Below are 20,987 nucleotides of genomic sequence, written 5' to 3' on the forward strand. Positions count from 1 at the left end.
CATGTTCAGACTCCATCTCAAAAAAAAAAAAAAAGGAAAAGAGAGAGAACAAAAATCAATACTCAGAAATATGATGGAGGTAAATAACAGAAGAAATGGCTGAGATAGGATGGGCGTGGTGGCTCACGCCTATAATCCCAGCACTTCGGGAGTCCAAGGCAGGCAGATCACTTGAGGTCAGAAGTTTGAGACCAGGCTGGTCAAAATGGTGAAACCCTGCCTCTACTAAAAATACAAAAAACTAGCCAGGCACAGTGGTGTGCACCTGTAATCCCAGCTACTTGGGAGACTGAGGCACGTGAATCGCTTGAACCTGGGAGTCAGAGGTGGCAGTGAGCCAAGATCACATCACTGTATTCTAGCCTGGGCATCAGAGAGAGACTCCATCTCAAAAAGTAAAAATAAATATAGCTGAAATATGGAAAGCAGTGGATTGAGGAAGGGTGGGAACAGGGGAAGTGATTTGTGAAGAGGTGGAATAAAGGACTGCTAAATGTAAAATGTTTAGCCCCATTTGATGTTTTTAAACCACATGCACACAGTACTTTGAAAAATAAAATAATAAAATGAAATGGTTGGATTCACCCCACAAAAATCCAGAGTAATTCTGACCCTCAGTCTCAGTGTTCATCAGACTTCCTCACCCCAGTAACCACACAGGATGCCTCACCCTTGCTAAAGTGAAAGTAGATTTCTTCTCCTGCCCTAGGCTTCCTTAGGGATACTGGAGTCTCTGTCTCCGACAAGGGTAGGTCGTAGAATTTGTACTCCACATACACCTGTTTTATGTTCTCATCAGACATTACTTCTGCCTCTGGGTAGAAGGCCAGGGAGACAATTTCAATGCACATCTTCTCTGAATCCTGATAAGGAAAATTTAGTTTATTTAGTTCCTAAAGGTTAGTGAGGCTCCAAGTGCTTATACTCCATCCAATTAACACATTACAGTACTCTCTAGAAATCAACCATAGGCATAATCTATCTACTATATTATTCCCTGAGAATCCTTTTATAGGTAAAACTGGCATCAAAAGACAACTTGGCTTCATTGCCATAGCTAATCGATAGGAAATTTATAAAGAGAACCCAGTTCTTCTCTCTCACAGTCCACTGGATCATTTCTCCAGGCCAGTCTTTCTCAGGCATCTCCACATATAGAAGGAATTTGTAAAATGTCTGATTTGGAGGGGTGGGGAGGGTGGATAATGGGAGGTTGTCTGGTAGGAACAATGTGCATTGCTCCAGGCTTCACCACAGTGGAATATATCAATGCAGCAACATTGCGCTTGTACCCAATGATTATATACAAATAATACATTTCTTTTTTTTTTTTTTTTTTTTTTTGGAGACGGAGTCTTGCTCTGTCACCCAGGCTGGAGTACAGTGGCCGGATCTCAGCTCACTGCAAGCTCCGCCTCCCGGGTTTACGCCATTCTCCTGCCTCAGCCTCCGGAGTAGCTGGGACTACAGGCGCCCGCCACCTCGCCCGGCTAGTTTTTTTTTTTTTTGTATTTTTTTAGTAGAGACAGGGTTTCACCATGTTAGCCAGGATGGTCTCGATCTCCTGACCTCGTGATCCGCCCATCTCGGCCTCCCAAAGTGCTGGGATTACAGGCTTGAGCCACCGCGCCCGGCCCAAATAATACATTTCTAAACAGACCGCTATTTTTCAACTTTTTTCTTCTTCTTCTTCTTCTTTTTTTTTTTTTTGAGATAGAGTTTTGCTTTGTTGCCCAGGCTGGAGGGCAGTGGTGTGATCATGGCTCACTGCAGCTTTGACATCCCAAGCTCAAGCAGTCTTCTCACCTTAGTCACCCAAGCAGCTAGGACCACAGGTACACCATCACACGGGGACAATTATTTTCATTTTTTTAATAGAGATACGGTCTTGCTATGTTGCCCAAAATGGTCTAGAACTCCTGGACTCAAGCAATCTGTGCACCTCGGCCTCCCAAAGTGGCTGGGATTAGAGGCGTGAGCCACTGCAACTGGCCACAACTTTCTTAATGAAAACCAATCTAGGCCGGACGCGGTGGCTCACGCCTGTAATTCCAGCACTTTGGGAGGCCAAGGTGGGCAGATCACGAGGTCAGGAGATCAAGACCATCATTAGTAACACAGTGAAACTCCGCCTGTACTAAAAATACAAAAAATTAGCTGGGCATGGTGGCGGGTGCCTGTAGTCCCAGCTACTCGGGAGGCTGAGGCAGGAGAATGGCGTGAAACCAGGAGCAGAGCTTGCAGTGAGCCGAGATTGGGCCACTGCACTCCAGCCTGGGTGACAGGGCGAGACACCGTCTCAACAAAAAAAAAAGAAAGAAAAGAAAACCATCTAGTATTTTCCTGAAGTTAGGACCTAAAAGACCTCCTGATTAATACTGGAGATTCAGTAGCTGCTTCAGCCACTATAGCAAAGAGCTGCCCAGGGCTTCCCGAGCCCACCCAAGTGCATGCCACTGAGGAGGCCACCCAGACCTCCCTGCCCTCCCACAGGAACTCCAATATTTTCAATCCCACTTCAGAGTCGCTGCCATCACCCTGTCCTCTCTTTTGATTGTCCCTGTGTGCATGTTGGCATCAGGGATACCAGGAGGAGGTTTCCAGAAGTACACCAAGGCCGACAGAAGTCTCCTCCTTCCACAGTGTGGCAGGCAAGTCAGCATCATGACACCAGTAATGAGTCAATCCAGGATGGTTCCCTACCAGCCGTAGCTCTCACCCCGGCATCTGTGAGTGACCTCCTATAGGCTTCTTTTCGCTAGCCAATGCCCTTACTTCTCCAAAGACCTGCTCTTACACCATCTTTTCTTCTTTTAGAAAGCAAGTGGAGCTCCTGTACCTGCCCCTAAGAAATTTAGCGGGCAAGATCTCTCAATGATTCTGCATCAGAATCATCTGGGGTGCTTCTTTAAAATGAAGATATTTGGCGGGGCGCAGTGGCTCACACCTGTAATACCAGCACTTTGGGAAGCTGAGGCGGGCAAATCACCTGAGGTCAGGAGTTCGAAACCAGCCTGGCCAACATAGTGAAACCCCATCTCCACTAAAAATACAAAAATCAGCCAGGCCGGGCACGGTGGCTCACGCCTGTAATCCCAGCTCTCAGGGAGGCAGAGGCGGGAGGATAGCTTGAGCCCAGGAGTTCGAGACCTGCCTGGGTAATACAGCGAGACCCCGTTCTCCACAAAAAGGAAAAAAAAAAAAAAGACAAAAAAAAAAAAAAATCAGCCAGGCGTAGTGGCTCATGCCTGTAGTCCTAGCTACTCGGGAGGCTGACATATGAGAATCGCTTGAACCTAGGAGGCGGAGGTTGCAGTGCCACTGCACTCCAGATTGGGCAACAGTGTGAGACTGGGTCTCAAAAAAAAAAAAAAAAAAAAACTATATTTGACGTTTTCCTCTTAATAACCCTCCCACAACATCCAATTCTCCCACACATTAAGAAAACCATTGACTGGCCGGGCGCGGTGGCTCAAGCCTGTAATCCCAGCACTTTGGGAGGCCGAGACGGGCGGATCACGAGGTCAGGAGATCGAGACCATCCTGGCTAATACGGTGAAACCCCGTCTCTACTAAAAAATACGAAAAAATAGCCGGGCGACGAGGCGGGCGCCTGTAGTCCCAGCTACTCGGGAGGCTGAGACAGGAGAATGGCGTGAACCCGGGAGGCGGAGCTTGCAGTGAGCTGAGAGCCGGCCACTGCACTCCAGTTTGGGCGGCAGAGCAAGACTCCGTCTCAAAAAAAAAAAAAAAAAAAAAAAAAAAAAGAAAACCATTGACTATACAGTGTTTTCAAAAATCTGAGTTTTTTGACATTTTGATGGGTCAGATTAGTGGGTTTCACTAGCTTTTTAAAAAAGAAACAATAGGTAAGGATAGACAGGATTAGACAGTATACAGTGGAATAGGAGAACGCATGGCAAATGTTTTTTTTTTTTTTTTTTTTTGAGACGGAGTCTTGCTCTGTCGCCCAGGCTGGAGTGCAGTGGCCGGGTCTCAGCTCACTGCAAGCTCCGCCTCCCGGGTTTACGCCATTCTCCTGCCTCAGCCTCCTGAGTAGCTGGGACTACAGGCACCCGCCACCTCGCCCGGCTAGTTTTTTTTTTTTTTTTTTTTTTTTTTTTTTTTTTGAGACGGAGTCTTGCTCTGTCGCCCAGGCTGGAGTGCAGTGGCCAGATCTCAGCTCACTGCAAGCTCCGCCTCCCGGGTTCACGCCATTCTCCTGCCTCAGCCTCCCGAGTAGCTGGGACTACAGGCGCCCGCCAGGTCGCCCGGCTAGTTTTTTGTATTTTTAGTAGAGACGGGGTTTCACCATGTTAGCCAGGATGGTCTCGATCTCCTGACCTCGTGATCCGCCCGTCTCGGCCTCCCAAAGTGCTGGGATTACAGGCTTGAGCCACCGCGCCCGGCCCAGTTTTTTGTATTTTTTTAGTAGAGACGGGGTTTCACCGTGTTCGCCAGGATGGTCTCGATCTCCTGACCTTGTGATCCGCCCGTCTCGGCCTCCCAAAGTGCTGGGATTACAGGCTTGAGCCACCGCGCCCGACCGGCAAATGTTAATAGTAAGCCTGGTTTCTTGAAACTGTTCTTTTATGAGTGTATTGGATACTGAAGAAACGTATTTCTCATAGTGATTGCTATAAAAAATGTATAAAAGCCTCTGTGTTACATCAGACTGTCTAGAGTTGCTCCTGGGAATCTGTATTTATTTATTTACTTAGAGATGGAATCTAGCACTGTCATCCAGGCTAGAGTGCAATGGCGCAGTCTCAGCTCACTGCAACCTCTGCCTCCCTGGTTCAAGCGATTCTCCTTCCCCAGCTTCCTGAGCTTGGACTACAGCATGTGCCACTATGGCCGGCTAATTTTTGTATTTTCAGTAGAGATGGGGTTTCGCCATGTTGCCCAGGTTGGTCTCAAACTCCTGGCCTCAAGTGATCCACCCACCTCGGCCTCCCAAAGTGTTGGGATTACATGCGTGAGCCACTGCGCCCGGCCCCATTAAAATCTACGCAGAGTATCTAGTGCCTGGCACACAGTATACACTCAGTAAAACTGTATTAAATGTTACCTTGAGCAAGCCCTTCTCCCTTCACTGTCCTCGTTTGAAAGGGGGTGGGGGGATAATAATATATATGTAAGCAAGAGAAACCGTAATTTTCTTTTGATTTCCCACACCTCAGGTAAATCGAACTCTTTCCTACCTCAGGGCCTTTACACTTACCAATTCCTTTGCCTGAGATGAGTACAGTCTACCCAGTACATGGGTAGCTCTTCCCTTCTCATTCTTCAGATTTCAGTTCAAACGTCCCCTCCTCAGAGAAATCTTTCCTAAGGAAACACCTATCCTAGTTCAAGCCCCCCATTGCTATTATATCGCCCTTTTTATTTCCCTCGTAATACTTAGAATCTCAGAGCTATCTGCTTTACTTTTTTTTTTTTTTTTTTGAGACGGAGTCTCGCTCTGTTGCCCAGGCTGGAGTGCAGTGGCCAGATCTCAGCTCACTGCAAGCTCCGCCTCCCGGGTTGACGCCATTCTCCTGCCTCAGCCTCCCGAGTAGCTGGGACTACAGGCACCCACCACCTCGCCCGGCTAGTTTTTTGTATTTTTTTAGTAGAGACGGAGTTTCACCGTATTAGCCAGGATGGTCTCGATCTCCTGACCTCGTGATCCGCCCGTCTCGGCCTCCCAAAGTGATGGGATTACAGGCTTGAGCCACCGCGCCCGGCCTCTGCTTTACTTATTTGCTCACTGATGTACATGTTTTCCCTCAGAAGTATGTGAGATTCAAGAGAGAAGAGACCAAGTCTGTCTTAGCCACCATTTTGTGCCCACAGAGTCCGGCGGTTATTAAAACAGGCGCTTCATAATTACTTGAAGGAAAGAATAACTCATAAGGCTGCTGTGAAGCCCGAGAGAGTCATGAATAGCAACCACTTGGCACACAGTATGAAATCTCAATCATTACCCATTAGAGTTCTGTCTAAACGAAAGGTCAAGTATTATTTTAATGCACTACCGATCAGCAGTTAAGAGGAAAGAACTATAAAAAGCTAAATATATCAACATGGATGGAACCCCAAAACACTACTGATTGAAAAATACATGTTTCATAACCTTACCAAAAAAGAAAAAAAAGAAGAGTAAAACTAAATACAAATTACATAGCATTCCTGTACATCTAAAATTATTTTTCTTTTTTTTTCTTTTCGAGACCGAGTTTCACTCTGTCGCTAGACTGGAGTGCAGCGGCGCCATCTCGGCTCACTGCAACCTCTGACTCCCTGGTTCAAACGATTTTCCTTTCTTAGCCTTTCGAGCAGCCGGGATCACAAGCATGCGCCACCACGCTCAGCTAATTTTTGTATTTTTAGTAGAGATGGGGTAAACCCCATGTTGGCCAGGATGAACTCGATCTCCTGACCTCGTGATCTGCCCACCTCAGTCTCCCAAAGTGCTGGGATTACAGGTATGAGCCACCATGCCTGGCCTTAAAATTATTTCAAAATAAGGTTTTAAAAAAGAATATGTGAGGCCGGGCGAGGTGGCTCAAGCCTGTAATCCCAGCACTTTGGGAGGCCGAGACGGGTGGATCACGAGGTCAGGAGATCGAGACCATCCTGGCTAACACGGTGAAACCCCGTCTCTACTAAAAAATACAAAAAACTAGCCGGGCGACGTGGCGGGCGCCTGTAGTCCCAGCTACTCGGGAGGCTGAGGCAGGAGAATGGCGTGAACCTGGGAGGCGGAGCTTGCGGTGAGCTGAGATCCGGCCACTGAACTCCAGCCTGGGTGATAGCAAGACTCCGTCTCAAAAAAAAAAAAAAAAAAAAAAAAAAAAAAAAAAAAAAAAAAAAAAAAAAGAATATGTGTAGTTTTGTGTCATTTACTTGAAGGAAAAAGAGGCAAATACAAAACACTATGAAAGTTAAAGTTTTTTTTTAAGCCCTGAAAAAATATACCCCAAAATTCACAACAATGGTTTTCTAGGGGGAATGGGGTGCAAAGACAGCAGGGGATTAAGGATAATGGTCAATCTAAGTGATTCAGCTTTATTTGTAATATTTTAGTATTTTACAAAAAAAAAAGTATTTCTATCTTGAGTTGTTTAATTTAAAATTTTTGAATTCACTAAAAATCCTGGAACAAAAAAATATGTATTCTAAACCTTACTTGTGTAGTCTAATTGAAAATTTTTTTTTTTTAAGACAGAGTCTTTGTCACCCAGGCTGGAGCGCAGTGGCATGATCTCGGCTCACGGCAACCTTAACCCCCTGGGTTCAAGTAATTCTCATGCCTCAGCCTCCCGAGTAGTTGGGGTTACCGGCATGTGCCACCACATCCGACTAATATTTTTATATTTTTAGTAGAGACCGGGTTTCACCATGTTGGCCAGGCTGTTCTCAAACCCCTGACCTCCAGTGATCCACCAGCCTCGGCTTCCCAAAGTGCTAGGATTACAGGCGTGAGCCACTGCGCCTGGCTAAAGAAAAAAAAAACAAATTTTTTGAGATGGAGTCTTGCTCTTTTGCCCAGGCTGGAGTGCACTGATGCGATCTTGGCTCACTGCAAACTCCACCTCCTGGGCTCAAGCGATTCTCCTGCCTCAGCCTCCAGAGTAGCTGGGATTACGGGCACCCGCCATCATGCCCAGCTAATTTTTGTATTTCTGTACACAGGATATCTCCGTGTCTGCCAGGCTTGTCCCGAACTCCTGACCTCAGGTGATCCGCCTACCTAGGCCTCCCAAAGTGATGGGATTACAGGCATGAGCCCCCACGCCCAGCAAATTTTTTAAACTTGCTAATAATTCTGGGACAATAATCAGAAGTCCATATTCATGCAGACTACATCAAGTTTATTCTGGTAACAATGGCGAAATGGGAGGATGAATAAGATTAAAATTTGATCCAAGTATACACAGATGTTTTATTCATTCATATTAGGTTGGACTATACAGAACTGACAATTGTCAACCATTTTTTATCTATAAGTATGACAATATATGGTTCAATCTAATATTTTTTGTTGGATTCAGAATCCTTTCTTTACATGAGCTAATTTCATTATGTAATTTTATTGGGACTGAACAGCAAAAAAAGCATGCAATTAGTAATATTAACCATTAAAATATGTATCAACTCATTTGAACTTGCTGGCAGAAACCCTGCAAGGATTAGTGCCAGGTAACACCCTTTGGCTTATTAGCTTCAGATGTGCTACCTAATTTGGCTGGGGGTCAGGGCTGCTAAAACGTACTACCCGGCATACATAAGGGTCAGGAAATCCCTGACACCTGAAATTAACACCATAAGAGAAAAAATTTTGAGGTTCTCGATATTCACTATTGCTAAAGAAACTACTAGTAATCTAAGGCCATAGAGCAAATGAAAATGATTGCTCCCTCCTCGTTAGCAACTGTTAAGAAGAGGGAGGCCTGGTGCGGTGGCTCACGCCTGTAATCCCAGCACTTTAGGAGGCCGAGGCAGGCAGATCACGAAGTCAGGAGATCAAGACCATCCTGGCTAACACGGTGAACCCCGTCTCTACTAAAAATACAAAAAATTAGCCAGGCATGGTGGCACATGCCTGTAGTCCCAGCTACTCAGAGGGTGAGACAGGAGAATGGCGTGAACCCGGGAGGCGGAGCTTGCAGTGAGTGGAGATCCCACCACTGCACTCCAGCCTGGGCGACAGGGCGAGACTAGGTCTCAAAACAAACAAACAAAAATATTAGCTGGACGTGACAGCATGTGTCTATAGTCCCAGCTACTTGGGAAGCTGAGGCAGGAGAGTCACTTGAACCCGAGAAGCGGAGGTTACAGTGAGCCAAGATAGTGCCACTGCATTCCAGCCTTAAAAAAAAAAAAAAGTTGGCCGGGCGCGGTGGCTCAAGCCTGTAATCCCAGCACTTTGGGAGGCCGAGACGGGCGGATCATGAGGTCAGGAGATCGAGACCATCCTGGCTAACATGGTGAAACCCCGTCTCTACTAAAAAATATTTTAAAAAAAACTAGCCGGGCAAGGTGGCGGGCGCTTGTAGTCCCAGCTACTCGGGAGGCTGAGGCAGGAGAATGGCGTAAACCCGGGAGGCGGAGCTTGCAGTGAGCTGAGATCCGGCCACTGCACTCCAGCCTGGGCGACAGAACGAGACTCCGTCTCAAAAAAAAAAAAAGTTTAACTTAGACCGGGCGCCGTGGCTCATACGTGTAAATCCCAGCACTTTGGGAGGCGGAGGTGGGTGGATCACCTGAGGTTGGGAGTTTGAGACCAGCCTGGACAACATGGTGAAACTCCGTCTCTACTAAAAACACAAAAATTAGCTGGTCGTGGTGATGCACACCTGTGGTCCCAGCTACTCGGGAGCCTGAGGCAGGAGAATCTCTTGAACCTGGGAGGCAGAGGTTGCAGTGAGCCGAGATTGTGCCACTGCACGCACTCCAGCCTACGCGACAGAACAGGCCTCCATCTCAAAAAAAAAAAAAAAATGCTTAACATTGAGAACTCCAATAGGTCAGAGAAACAAAACTACTATTATCATCACACTCATCATCACTATCATTTGGGACTTAATTTGTCTGAGGCACTGTATTCAACCCTTATTTTAATCTTGCCACATCACCATCAGATGGGTATACTTACCACTTAATTTTACAGATAAGGAGACAGGCCTAATAGAGGTTAAATAACTCTCCCAAAGCTGTATGACTAGTAAGTAGCAGAGCTGGGATCTAAATCACTGTCTCAGCCACATTTCCATGCTCTAAAACATTACACTGTACTGCATCTCCATTCATCCCGGCTGACCCCAGGCAGAGGAGTGACAGAACTCAAGTATTGACTCTGAGCTTTCAACCCCCTCTTTTTCATGCCTAGACATTTTGGAATACAACAATAATTTAATATATATGTGCCCATGTTATAAGTTTAACTTGATAATAACACTAATTTTTTGCTTAAGTCGGTTCCTTTTTCATATTTAATTTCTCAAGTAACACTTTGGAGCACATAAAGAAGTTTCCTAAAAGGACATCTTATTTAGGAGTCTTCAATTTAGGTAATTTTTTAAATGGAATCTGGCTGGCTTGTTACAGTTCAAGATCAGTTTGCTGATCAGCTGGCTGCTTTTTTGGTTACTTAAGACGTGGCACAGTTTAAAAACCTCAACTGGAGTTTCAGCTCTTTCACTAACTCAATAATCCTGTACACATCATTTAGTCTTCTTTACCTTGGTAATATCTTTTTTTTTTTTTTTTTTTTTTTTTTTTTTTTGAGACGGAGTCTTGCTCTGTCACCCAGGCTGGAGTGCAGTGGCCGGATCTCAGCTCACTGCAAGCTCCGCCTCCTGGGTTCACGCCATTCTCCTGCCTCAGCCTCCCAAGTAGCTGGGACTACAAGCACCCGCCACCTCGCCTGGCTAGTTTTTTTGTATTTTTTAGTAGAGACGGGGTTTCACTGTGTTAGCCAGGATGGTCTTGATCTCCTGACCTCGTGATCCGCCCGTCTCGGCCTCCCAAAGTGCTGGGATTACAGGCTTGAGCCACCGTGCCCGGCCTACCTTGGTAATATCTAAGTGTTATCTAATTCCAACATTCTGTGGCTCCTATCTGTATTACAAACACTTCTCAGTATATTAACTACATAATATCTAAAAAATATATGATAGATAAAAGTTCAGACAAAGAGAAACGCAACTGGTTTTGCTGTTGCTGTTGTTTTTGAGACGGGGTCTCTCTCTGTCACCTAGGCTTGAGTGCAGTGGCAAGATCATGGCTCACCACAGCCTCAAACTCTCAGGCTCAAAGAATCCTCTCACCTCAGCCTCCCAAATACTTAGGACTACAGATGTGAGCCACCGCGCCTAGCTAGTTTTTAAATTTTATGTAGAGACAGTTGTCTTGCTATGTTGCTCAGCTGGTCTTGAATTCCTGGCCTCAAGCAATCCGCCTGCCTCAGTCTCCCAAAGTGCTGGGATTACAGGTGTGAGCCACCACACCTTGGCTGAAATTGAACTACATGTTATATTCAATGTTTAAGTCTACTGACTTTGAGTTGTTTCTCCTCACAACACAAAGATATATTCACAGGAAAATATCTTTCATTTTCCTGCAATTCTTCAGCACAAATTCCAGCTTTCAAGGAAGAGTTTTCCAACCTCTACAAAAGCAACCATAAATTCCCTTTTCTGATTTCTTACAACAAACTTTAAATTACATAATCTATCTCCTTGGTTTTAGGTCATCCTACATTCTTATTTAATGTTTCTAATGAAGTTCATAATCATCAATTTGCTCTGAATCTTTTATTCAGTCACTCACTCAACAAATATTAATTGAGGACCTACAAATGTGCCAGGCAGCAGTGACTTAAGACTAATTGTTTTCTACCGGTTTGCAACCCACAAGGTTAGAACACAATGATTATTGAATATATCTGTGGATATTTATTAATACATGTGTGTCTCTTAAATTAGTTCTGAAAGAGCTTTGAGGCTGAACTGTTTTATAGATAATTACAGGTTGAGTAAAAAACAGCAGAAATGGAAAGATCTCCGTGAGCCCTCCCATGAAGAATCCTGTCCTCTCTTCCAGATTCCATCTCCCAAAGCAAACCTGTTCTCCTTAGATGGACTTAAAGACAGGGCTACCATTCAGGCTGGGCAAGAATTACAGGACACAATGGAGGATATGGGAATAAGAACAGGCAAAGGATCCAGATAGGAGAGAAGTATTGAAGCAAGTCATCATTTACACTATCTCAAGAAAATGATCCTTTTATCTGACTGTATCAGCCGACCTTCGTTCACATGAAACATAAATTTAACTAAACAATTTGCATTTTCCATCAGCTTCGTTAAAACTGGATTGACCTTTTGACCTTTACTTGTGTGGCCACTAAGCACACTGTCATTATTGCTTTTTTTTTTTTTTTTTGAGACAGAGTTTTGCTCTTGTTGCCTAGGCTGGAGTGCAATGGCGCGATATCAGCTCACTGCAACCTCTGCCTCCCGGGTTCAAGCGATTCTCCTGCCTCAGCCTCCTGAGTAGCTGGGATTACAGGGATGTGCCACCACGCCTGGCTAATTTTTTTTGTTTTTTCAGTAGAGATGAGGTTTCTCCATGTTGGTCAAGCTGGTCTCGAACTCCCGATCTTAGGTGATCTGCCCACCTCAGCCTCCCAAGGTGCTGGGATTACAGGCATGAGCCACCATGCCTGGTCACTGTCATTATTTATAGTCTTATCTTGTATGCAATGATTACACCAGTGTACTTACTGCCTTATATTTCTGAGACATGGGTGGCACTATGACGTCATCACTGTCTGTAGTTTGTGCTTCACTGACTTCAGAACCTTGTTCAGAGGATTCTTTATCTGCTAGAGAAGAGGTTGCAGTTATAGAACTGTTTCAAAGCACTCTAGTCCAAGAAAAGACCCAGCACACACATCTCCAATCCACTGTCTAGTCACTAGTTCCAAGTGTCTAGATTTTGCCTTCACTTACTAAGAATCAAACCCTCTTTTTCAAAGGTACACTTATTCAGAAGCTTGCTAAACATACAGGATTCACTTCTCAAAAAAAGAAAGGGAAAGAAGGAAAAACAGAAAGGAAGGAAGGAAGGCAGGAAGGAAGGGTGAGAGTAAGGGAGGAAGAAGGAAGTCCTTTTGTAGGGGTTGAAGAAAATGGCCAAGCTTGAGGTAAAGCAGTGCAACTAGGTGGGGCAGATTGTATTTTCCAAAGATGGCCTCTCTGGCCAGGCGCGGTGGCTCACACCTGTAATCCCAGCACTTTGGGAGGCCGAGGCAGGTGATCACCTGAGGTCAGGAGTTTTAGACCAGCCTGGCCAACATGGCGAAGTTCCATCTCTACTAAAAACGCAAAATTAGCCTGGCTTGGTGGTGCACTCCTGTGGTCCTAGCTACTCAGGAGGCTGAGGCAGGAGAGTTGCTTGAATCCGGGAGGCAGAGGTTGCAGTGAGCCGAGATCGAGCCACTGCACTCCAGCCTGGGCGACAAGAGACTCTGTCTCAAAAACAAAACAAAACAAAAAGCCTCAAATGATCTCTCCCATCCCACATGCTCTCCTCACAATGCAACTGACCTTAACACTGCTCCTATTGAGTGCTGGGGTCTTTGTCCCCTCCCCTTCAACTAAGGTGGATCTTTTGGACTGTCTCAACTGAAAGAGTATGGTAGGAATGATGCTATGTGACTTATAAGGCCTGAACACAAAAATGGCACCGACTTGCACCTGGCTCTCTTGGAACTCAGCTACCAACCTGTGAGGAAGCCCAAGCAACTGCTGACAGCCAGGGGCACCTGATCAGCGAGTAGGGTGAGCCATCTTGCAAGTTAAACCCATCAGCCCCCTAGCTGAGCTACCCCATCTCAAGCCACATTGAGAGAGGAGAAATGAGCCTTCTTCATGAGACCTGCCTAACATGCAGAGTAGTGAGCCAAAGAAATGATCATTGTTGTTTTAAGTCACTAAGTTTTGGAGTAGATTGTTACACAGCATTAGATAACTGGACAGCAAGCTGTGCCTCTTCTGTAAAATTTCAAAATCTTGGGTTGTCTGTTTCACTGAGGTTTCAAAGGGAAAAGGTCTGAGGGGCAGCAAAAGCAAAGGCTGCTAAAGGACACAAGGCTTTGTCTACATATGTGGAAATGGCCTCAAAATTAGGCCCTTTTCATTTCTTGATGGCCTTTACCTAATACCCTTAGATCTTTGTCTAAAATATTAATAAGCTTCTTTTTCAACAACTACAGCATCCTGCCTCTGATAGCTCCACTCAGACGTCTGAAACCAGGCAGATTTTAGCTTCTTGTGAGTACTAACTGGTGGTTTTGATTTTTTTTTTTTTTTTTTTTTTTTGAGATGGAGTATTGCTCTTGTTGCCCAGGCTGGAGTACACGGCATGGTCTCAGCTCATTGCAACTTCTGCTTCCCAGGTTCCAGCAATTCTCCTGCCTCAGCTTCCCAGGTAGATGGGGTTACCAGCACCTGCCACCACACCTGGCTAATTTTTGCATTTTTAGTAGAGGCAGGGTTTCACCACGTTGGCCAGGCTAGTCTCAAACTCCTGACCTCAGGTGATCTGCCCGTCTCTGCCTCTCAAACTGCTGGGATTACAGGTGTAAGCCACTGCGCCTGGTCAGTCTTGATCTTTTGAAATTCATGGAGAACAGCGATATTAAAACAATAACAATTAGGCTTCCACAGAAATAGTCTTCTTTTATTATTTATGACTATAAATAGATGACCATATAGTACATGAGGTTTAGATTACCTTCTGGTCCCATATTTCACATTCTGCAAGGAGAAAAAGCTAGTGGATATAGATTATACTCAATCAAATACCTGAAGAAATGTAAATTGGGAGTATGGAGATAACTGGAACCCTGCATTCAGGTCTGGATACACTGAAGCTATCTAGATACAGTGGTACTATTTATTCTACTATTTAATGATTAATAATATTCCATTGTCTACAAATCATAAGAATGGAATTGTTCTCTTATAACCAGGATTTCTTGCCAGTCATGTAAATTTGGCTCTGGGAAACTTTGGGCTTGGTTATTCTTGTTAACTTTCCTTACACTGAGTAAACTTTGATGGAAAAATGGGATTATGCAATCAATAGAAAAATTATCCTTCTCATGAGGAAAATCATTTATGCTCTTCCCATTTAAGAAGTTATTCCAAATACATTCAAAAGCATAAAAATTATGCTTTTAGCTCTTCCCATTTAAGTTATGCCAAATACATTCAAAAGCTTAAAAATTATACTTTTAGGCCAGGTGTGGTGGCTCACACCTGTAATCCCAACACTTTGGGAGGCTGAGGCGGGTGGATCACTTGAGGCCAGGAATTCGAGACCAGCCTGGACAACATGATGAAACCCAGTCTCTACTAAAAATACAAATATTAGCGGGGCATGGTGGGGCACACCTGTGGTCCCAGCTACTCTGGAGGCTGAGGCAGGAGACTCACTTGAACCTGGGAGGCAGAGATTGCAGTGAGCTGGGATTGTGCCACTGCACTCCAGCCTGGGTGACAGAGAGAGACTTTATCTCAAAAAAAAACAAATATATATATATATATATATACACACACACACACACATATATATAATATACATAAAATACTTCTAGAGATTTAGAAAAAAAGCTTGTTTAAGTAGTAAAGACTCCCTTTTCATAATATTTCCATATCTACCTTTATATTTTTCCTCTCATTATTAAATTTTTCAAGCACATAGAAAAGCCCATGAAATATAAATGTTCAACTTATTAACTTGTTGTAAAATGAACATCTCTATCACAACTCAGCCAAGAAATAGAACGTCGGTAGCACTCCAGATGCCCAAAGGGTGTCCTTTCCTGATAACCATCTTCCCCTTCTCCTAGGAGTAACCACTATTCTGATCACTGTCAGAACTAGAGGAAGGCATTTGAGGCACTGACCTCAGGCATAAAATTTGAAGGGATGCCAAAAACTCAATAATCAAGACAAACACTGACTTGTTTTTGCTTTTTATATTGAGACAGAGTCTTGTTCTGTTGCCCAGGCTGGACTGCAGTGGTGTAATCTCAGCTCACTGCAACCTCTGCCTCCCGGGTTTAAGCAATTGTCCTGGCTTAGCCTCCCCAGTAGCTGGGATTACAGGCAGATGCCACCACACCCAGCTAATTTTTTGTATTTTTAGTAGAGATGGGGTTTCATCATGTTGGCCAGGCTAGTCTCAAACTCCCGACCTCAGGTGATCTACCCGTCTACACCTCCCAAAGTGCTGGGATTATAGGTGTGAGCCACTGCACCCAGCCAACAAATAGTTTTAATGAGAAAATCAAAACTAGGTTGGGTGCGGCGGCTTACACCTGTAATCCCAGCACTGTGGGAGGCCAAGGTGGGTGGATCACCTAAGGTCAGGAATTCGAGACCAGCCTGACCAACATGGAGTAAACCCATCTCTACTAAAAATACAAAATTAGCGGGGTGTGGTGGTGCATACCTGTAATCCCAGCTACTTGGGAGGCGGAGGCAGGAGAATTGCTTGAACCCGAGAGGCAGAGGTTGCAATGAGCTGAGATCGTGCCATTGCACTCAGTCTAGGAGACAGAATGAGATTCCATCTCAAAAACAAAACAAAACAAAAAAACCCTGGGGCAAAATAACATTTTATAAACACTGGGTAAGTTACTTCTTTAAGAATTCCAGCCTTGGCTAACCCAGCCATCACACTTGTAACACAAAACTGGGCCTAGAGTCTTACATACTAATTTTCCATGAAAACTTTAGCATTCTAAGATGAAGGGGAAAAGTAAATAACTAGCTTGGCAAAACAATTCAATGATTAAACAGAAAAAAAATGCTTTTTTTTCTTTTTTTTTGAGATGGAGTCTCGCTCTGTCGCCCAGGCTGGAGGAGCGCAGTGGTGCAACCTCAGTTCACTGCAACCTCCTCCTCCTGGGTTCAAGCAATTCTCCTGCCTCCCTCCTGAGTAGCTAGGATTATAGGCACATGCCACCACACCCAGCTAATTTTTGTATTTTTAGTAGAGACGGGTTTCACCATGTTGGCCGGGCTGCTCTTGAATGCCTGACCTTGTGATCCACCCGCTTCGGCCTCCCAAAGTGCTGGGGAAAAAAATAGATTTTAAAATACAATACCATTTACAGGATGTAGAGGTTCCTTCTGTTTCAGTGCTGAATAGGATAATGTCATTTCCTCTTCCTCGTGCTGATTTTTAAAGCCATCACCTATGGAGCTATAAGCCTCTGAGAACTTCCACTCAGTGTAATTCACCTGCTTCAGAATAAGAACAACAATATTACATAGCTGGTAATATCTTGGTTTGGTTTTCTTTCATTCCTTCCTTCCTGCCTTCTTTTTAAATGCTAGCTCTTTTTATTTTTTTAAATTATTATTATTAGTATTATTATTTTGAGACAGAGTCTCCCTCTGTCACTCAGGCCAGAGTGCAGTGAGTGATACCATCTTGGCTCACTGCAACCTCCGCCTTCTGGGTTCAAGCGATTCTCCTGCCTCAGCCTCCCGAGTAGCTGGGATTACAGGAGCTGTCACCACACCTGACTAATTTTTCTATTTTTAGTAGAGATGGGGTTTCACCATGTTGACCAGGCTGGTCTCAAACTCCTAACCTCACATGATCGGCATGCCTCAGCCTCCCAAAGTGCTAGGATAACAGGCATGAATCACCATGTCCAGACAATACTAGCTCTTTTTAATTTTTAAAAGTTAGTACCTATTGGCCGGGCATGGTGGCTCACGCCTATAATCGCAGCACTTTGGGAGGCCGAGGCAGGCAGATCACCTGAGGTCAGGAGACCAGCCTGATCAACATGGTGAAACTTCATCTCTACTAAAAATACAAAAATTAGCCACGTATGGTGGCAGGCGCCTGTAATCCCAGCTACTTGGGAGCCTGAGGCAACAGAATTGCTTGAACCTGGGAGGCGAAGGTTGCAGTGAGCCAAGATCGTGCCACTGCACTCTGGCCTAGGCGACAGAGCGAGACTCAGTCTCAAAAAAAAAAAAAAAAAAGTGAGTACTTGTTTAAAAATATATGTAGTATTAAAACTTTAAGCATAAACTGTAGAGTACATAATATGCTGAATTAAATTACATTGAAATGAACAGTCCAGGGGTTAAACTACTTGTGTTTGTGGAGACACAATCTAGCCACAAATAGCTACGATTATGGCTTATCGTATTTTTATTTTTTTGAGATGGAGTCTTGCTCTGTTGCCCAGGCTGGAGGGCAGTGGCATGATCTTAGCTCACTGCAACCTCTGCCTCCTGGGTTCAAGCAATTCTCCTATCTCAGCCTCCTGACTGAGTAGCTGGGATTTCAGGCATGCACCACCATGCCCGGCTTCTTTTTTTTTTTTTTTTTTTTTTTGAGACGGAGTTTCGCACTTGTTGCCCAGGCTGGAGTGCAATGGAGTGATCTTAGCTCACCACAACTTCCACCTCCCAGGTTCGAGTGATTCTCCTTCCTCAGCCTCCCGAGTAACTGGGATTACAGGCATGCACCGCCACACCCAGCTAATTTTTGTATTTTTAGTAGAGACAGGGTTTCGCCATGTTGGTCAAGCTGGTCTCAAGCTCCTGACCTCAAGTGATCCACCTGCCTTGGCCTCCCAAATTGCTGGGATTACAGGCTGGAGCCACCATGCCCGGCCGATCATGGCTTATCTTGCGTGTCTGCTTCTGCTTCTACCTCTGAGAATAATACATCGGGGACACTACAACCCACAATTTGCACTTCAGAGTTTTTAAGGTCTTACCTCTGGTGTATTTCCATTTAAGATGTTAAGGCTAAGATACTCCATTCTATTCTTCCCTTGAACGCCTATTCTTTTGCCATGTTTTCTTCTTGAGTAGCTCACAACCTGGTGCTCCTTTTCCTTTCTTTCTCCCCCATGAGGAGGTTTTATCCTTGCTTGATACTTACCAGCTTCAACGGGAACCCCAGGAGGTACCATCTGGTCCTGAATAGAAAGATCAGAGACAGCATTACAAGATAGTAGTTTAACAACCTAGAAACACAAGAAAGGGATTTAGGAACTAGCATTAGACTTCATTTCTTTCCTCACGGAGTTGAGAAATGCTCTCTCTCTCTTTCCACAATAAAACCCAGGCTTTCGCTTCATCAGTAGTCTCACGGCATTATGAGGGATATATATTAAGTTCTACAGGACACATGACATTCACAGAGGGAATTTCTTTTTTTTATTTTTTGAGACAGAGTTTCACTCTTATTGCCCAGGCCGGAGTGCAATGGCATGATCTCGGCTCACCGTAACCTCCACCTCCTGTGTTCAAGTGATTCTCTTGCCTCAGCCTCCTGAGTACTTGGGATTACAGGCATGCCCCACCATGCCCAGCTAATTTTTGTATTTTTAGAAGAGACAGGGTTTCCCCCTGTTGGTCAGGCTGGTCTTGAACTCCCAACCTCAGGTGATTCACCTGCCATGGCCTCCCAAAGTGCTGAGATTACAGGCATGAGCACCTACTCCAACTATAATACTGTCTCCTTCAAATCTGCTCGATCGGATTGGCAGAGATCTGCTACCTGTGGAGTCCTGGAGAGTTACCTGGGAAGGAAATGAAGCCTTTTCCTCTTCAGATGAGATCTTTGAACTGTCCTTCGTATCCTTCCCCTTAGTCTGAGCTTCTGGTTTCAGGAAACTCTCAGGGGGTATGTAGGGAAACTTCCAATCCAGTTGCACTTGAATAGACCCGTTGGGTTTCTCTGCAGGGTCAGTGAGGTTAAAATCACCTGAGAGACAAACAGACATTAATAAGACTTGATCACATTAAATAAACAAGTGAGCATTTGTCAGCACCTTATCTATTTCCTCGCTATTTTTAATTTCAACATATTTTATCAGCAATTAATTAACATCCATCAAATAATTACGATGATGATACACTTAGAAGTAAAATCAAATAGCAGAGCAGTTAGAATATTAATCAGGGAAGATGGGTTATCTCTAGGATTCAGGAAGAGATAGTGAAAGGTGTATGAAAAGGAGTACAGCTTGCTTGTCATCAGTCATCCAGCCAATAAACAAGATTGCATTATTATTACTATTATCAAATGCTTACTGTGCCTTAGTTGTTCCAAGAAAACTGTCATCTCTACCCTCAAGTGGTCCCAAGAAAACTTAAGCAAAATGGCTTTTTCGAAATGCCAGACGTCTGATTTGTAACACTGATTAACAGATGGCTTATGCTGCTTCCTCTGTTTGGCAAAGGAGTTGCGTCCACAAGTGTCAGCCTTTTTTTAAGCAGTTGTATTGAGGAGAGCTGCACACATTTCCTGGAGCATCCAGAACTTTGTTAAATATGGTTGTTTCTGGCTGCAGCTATCCCCACTTCCTAAGGAGAACATGGATACCCCCGCCTCACCCTCCCAGGACTGTAGTCAAAGAGTCGACCCCTCTTGGTACGCCCCCACAATCCTAGGTATAAAAGTTAGGAAAGGCCGGGTGCGGTGGCTCAAGCCTGTAATCCCAGCACTTTGGGAGGCCGAGACGGGCGGATCACGAGGTCAGGAGATTGAGACCATCCTGGCTAACACGGTGAAACCCCTCTCTACTAAAAATACAAAAAACTAGCCGGGCGAGGTGGCGGGCGCCTGTAGTCCCAGCAACTCGGGAGGCTGAGGCAGGAGAATGGTGTAAATCTGGGAGGCGGAGCTTGCAGTGAGCTGAGATCCGGCCACTGCACTCCAGCCCGGGCGACAGAGCAAGACTCCGTCTCAAAAAAAAAAAAAAAAAGTTAGGAAAGACAGTATGGAGCTCAGCTCCACATTGGGAGAAAAAAAAAAAATCCAAGACATTTGCCTTTGACGTGGTCTGGTGTGGAAATCTCTCTAACCTGTGTCCAGTGTTTAAAAGAAGTGAGAGAATGATGGGGGAGTGTTAAGGTCTCAGTTTATAATCACGTATCTATCTAGTTATACACTAAGAAACAACAGGCCTTAAGTAAAGACAGAAACTAGACAGCATTACAGAGCTTGAAAAAGTTTGTTCAGCCAGGCACAGTGGCTCACGCCTATAATTCCAGTACTTTGGGAGGCTAAGGTAGGTGGATCACCTGAGGTCAGGAGTTGAAGACCAGCCTGACCAATATGGAGAAATCCCGTCTCTACTAAAAATACAAAAATTAGCCAGGTGTGGTGGCGCATGCCTGTAATCCCAGCTACTAGCCTGGGCAACAAGTGTGAAACTCCATCTCGAAAAAAAAAAAAGTTTATTCAGATACAGAGGTATAGAATTCAGGTTGCTGGCTCTACCCACTCAGGAATGTTGTCTTTGTGACTGAAAAGGAGCAGAAGAAGCCAGTGTTTCCATACAAGTAGTGAGGCTCTAAGTCTTCTGCTCTGTTGCTCTTGACAATATTCTAAATCCTTTCTCTTCAGGTTTTAAGAGAGACTGTTTCAAGCAAGTAACC

The 20,987-nt window shown here is 44.7% G+C and overlaps 1 protein-coding gene across 1 annotated transcript in view; it reads right to left on the bottom strand.

Annotated features, from left to right (window-relative positions):
• The window catches only part of RPGRIP1 (RPGR interacting protein 1), a 72,462-nt gene that overhangs the window by 11,131 nt on the left and 40,344 nt on the right, over positions 1-20,987 (bottom strand). The window contains exons 17-21 of the mRNA XM_010355884.1: positions 19,124-19,308; positions 18,314-18,517; positions 16,673-16,811; positions 12,276-12,373; positions 671-863 (exon numbers count right to left, since the gene is read on the bottom strand). Coding sequence (XP_010354186.1) covers positions 671-863; positions 12,276-12,373; positions 16,673-16,811; positions 18,314-18,517; positions 19,124-19,308 — 819 coding nt within the window. The remainder of the gene's footprint in view (positions 1-670; positions 864-12,275; positions 12,374-16,672; positions 16,812-18,313; positions 18,518-19,123; positions 19,309-20,987) is intronic.

Source organism: Rhinopithecus roxellana, chromosome 5 (assembly GCF_007565055.1).
Source record: "Rhinopithecus roxellana isolate Shanxi Qingling chromosome 5, ASM756505v1, whole genome shotgun sequence".
Lineage (NCBI taxonomy): Eukaryota > Metazoa > Chordata > Mammalia > Primates > Cercopithecidae > Rhinopithecus > Rhinopithecus roxellana.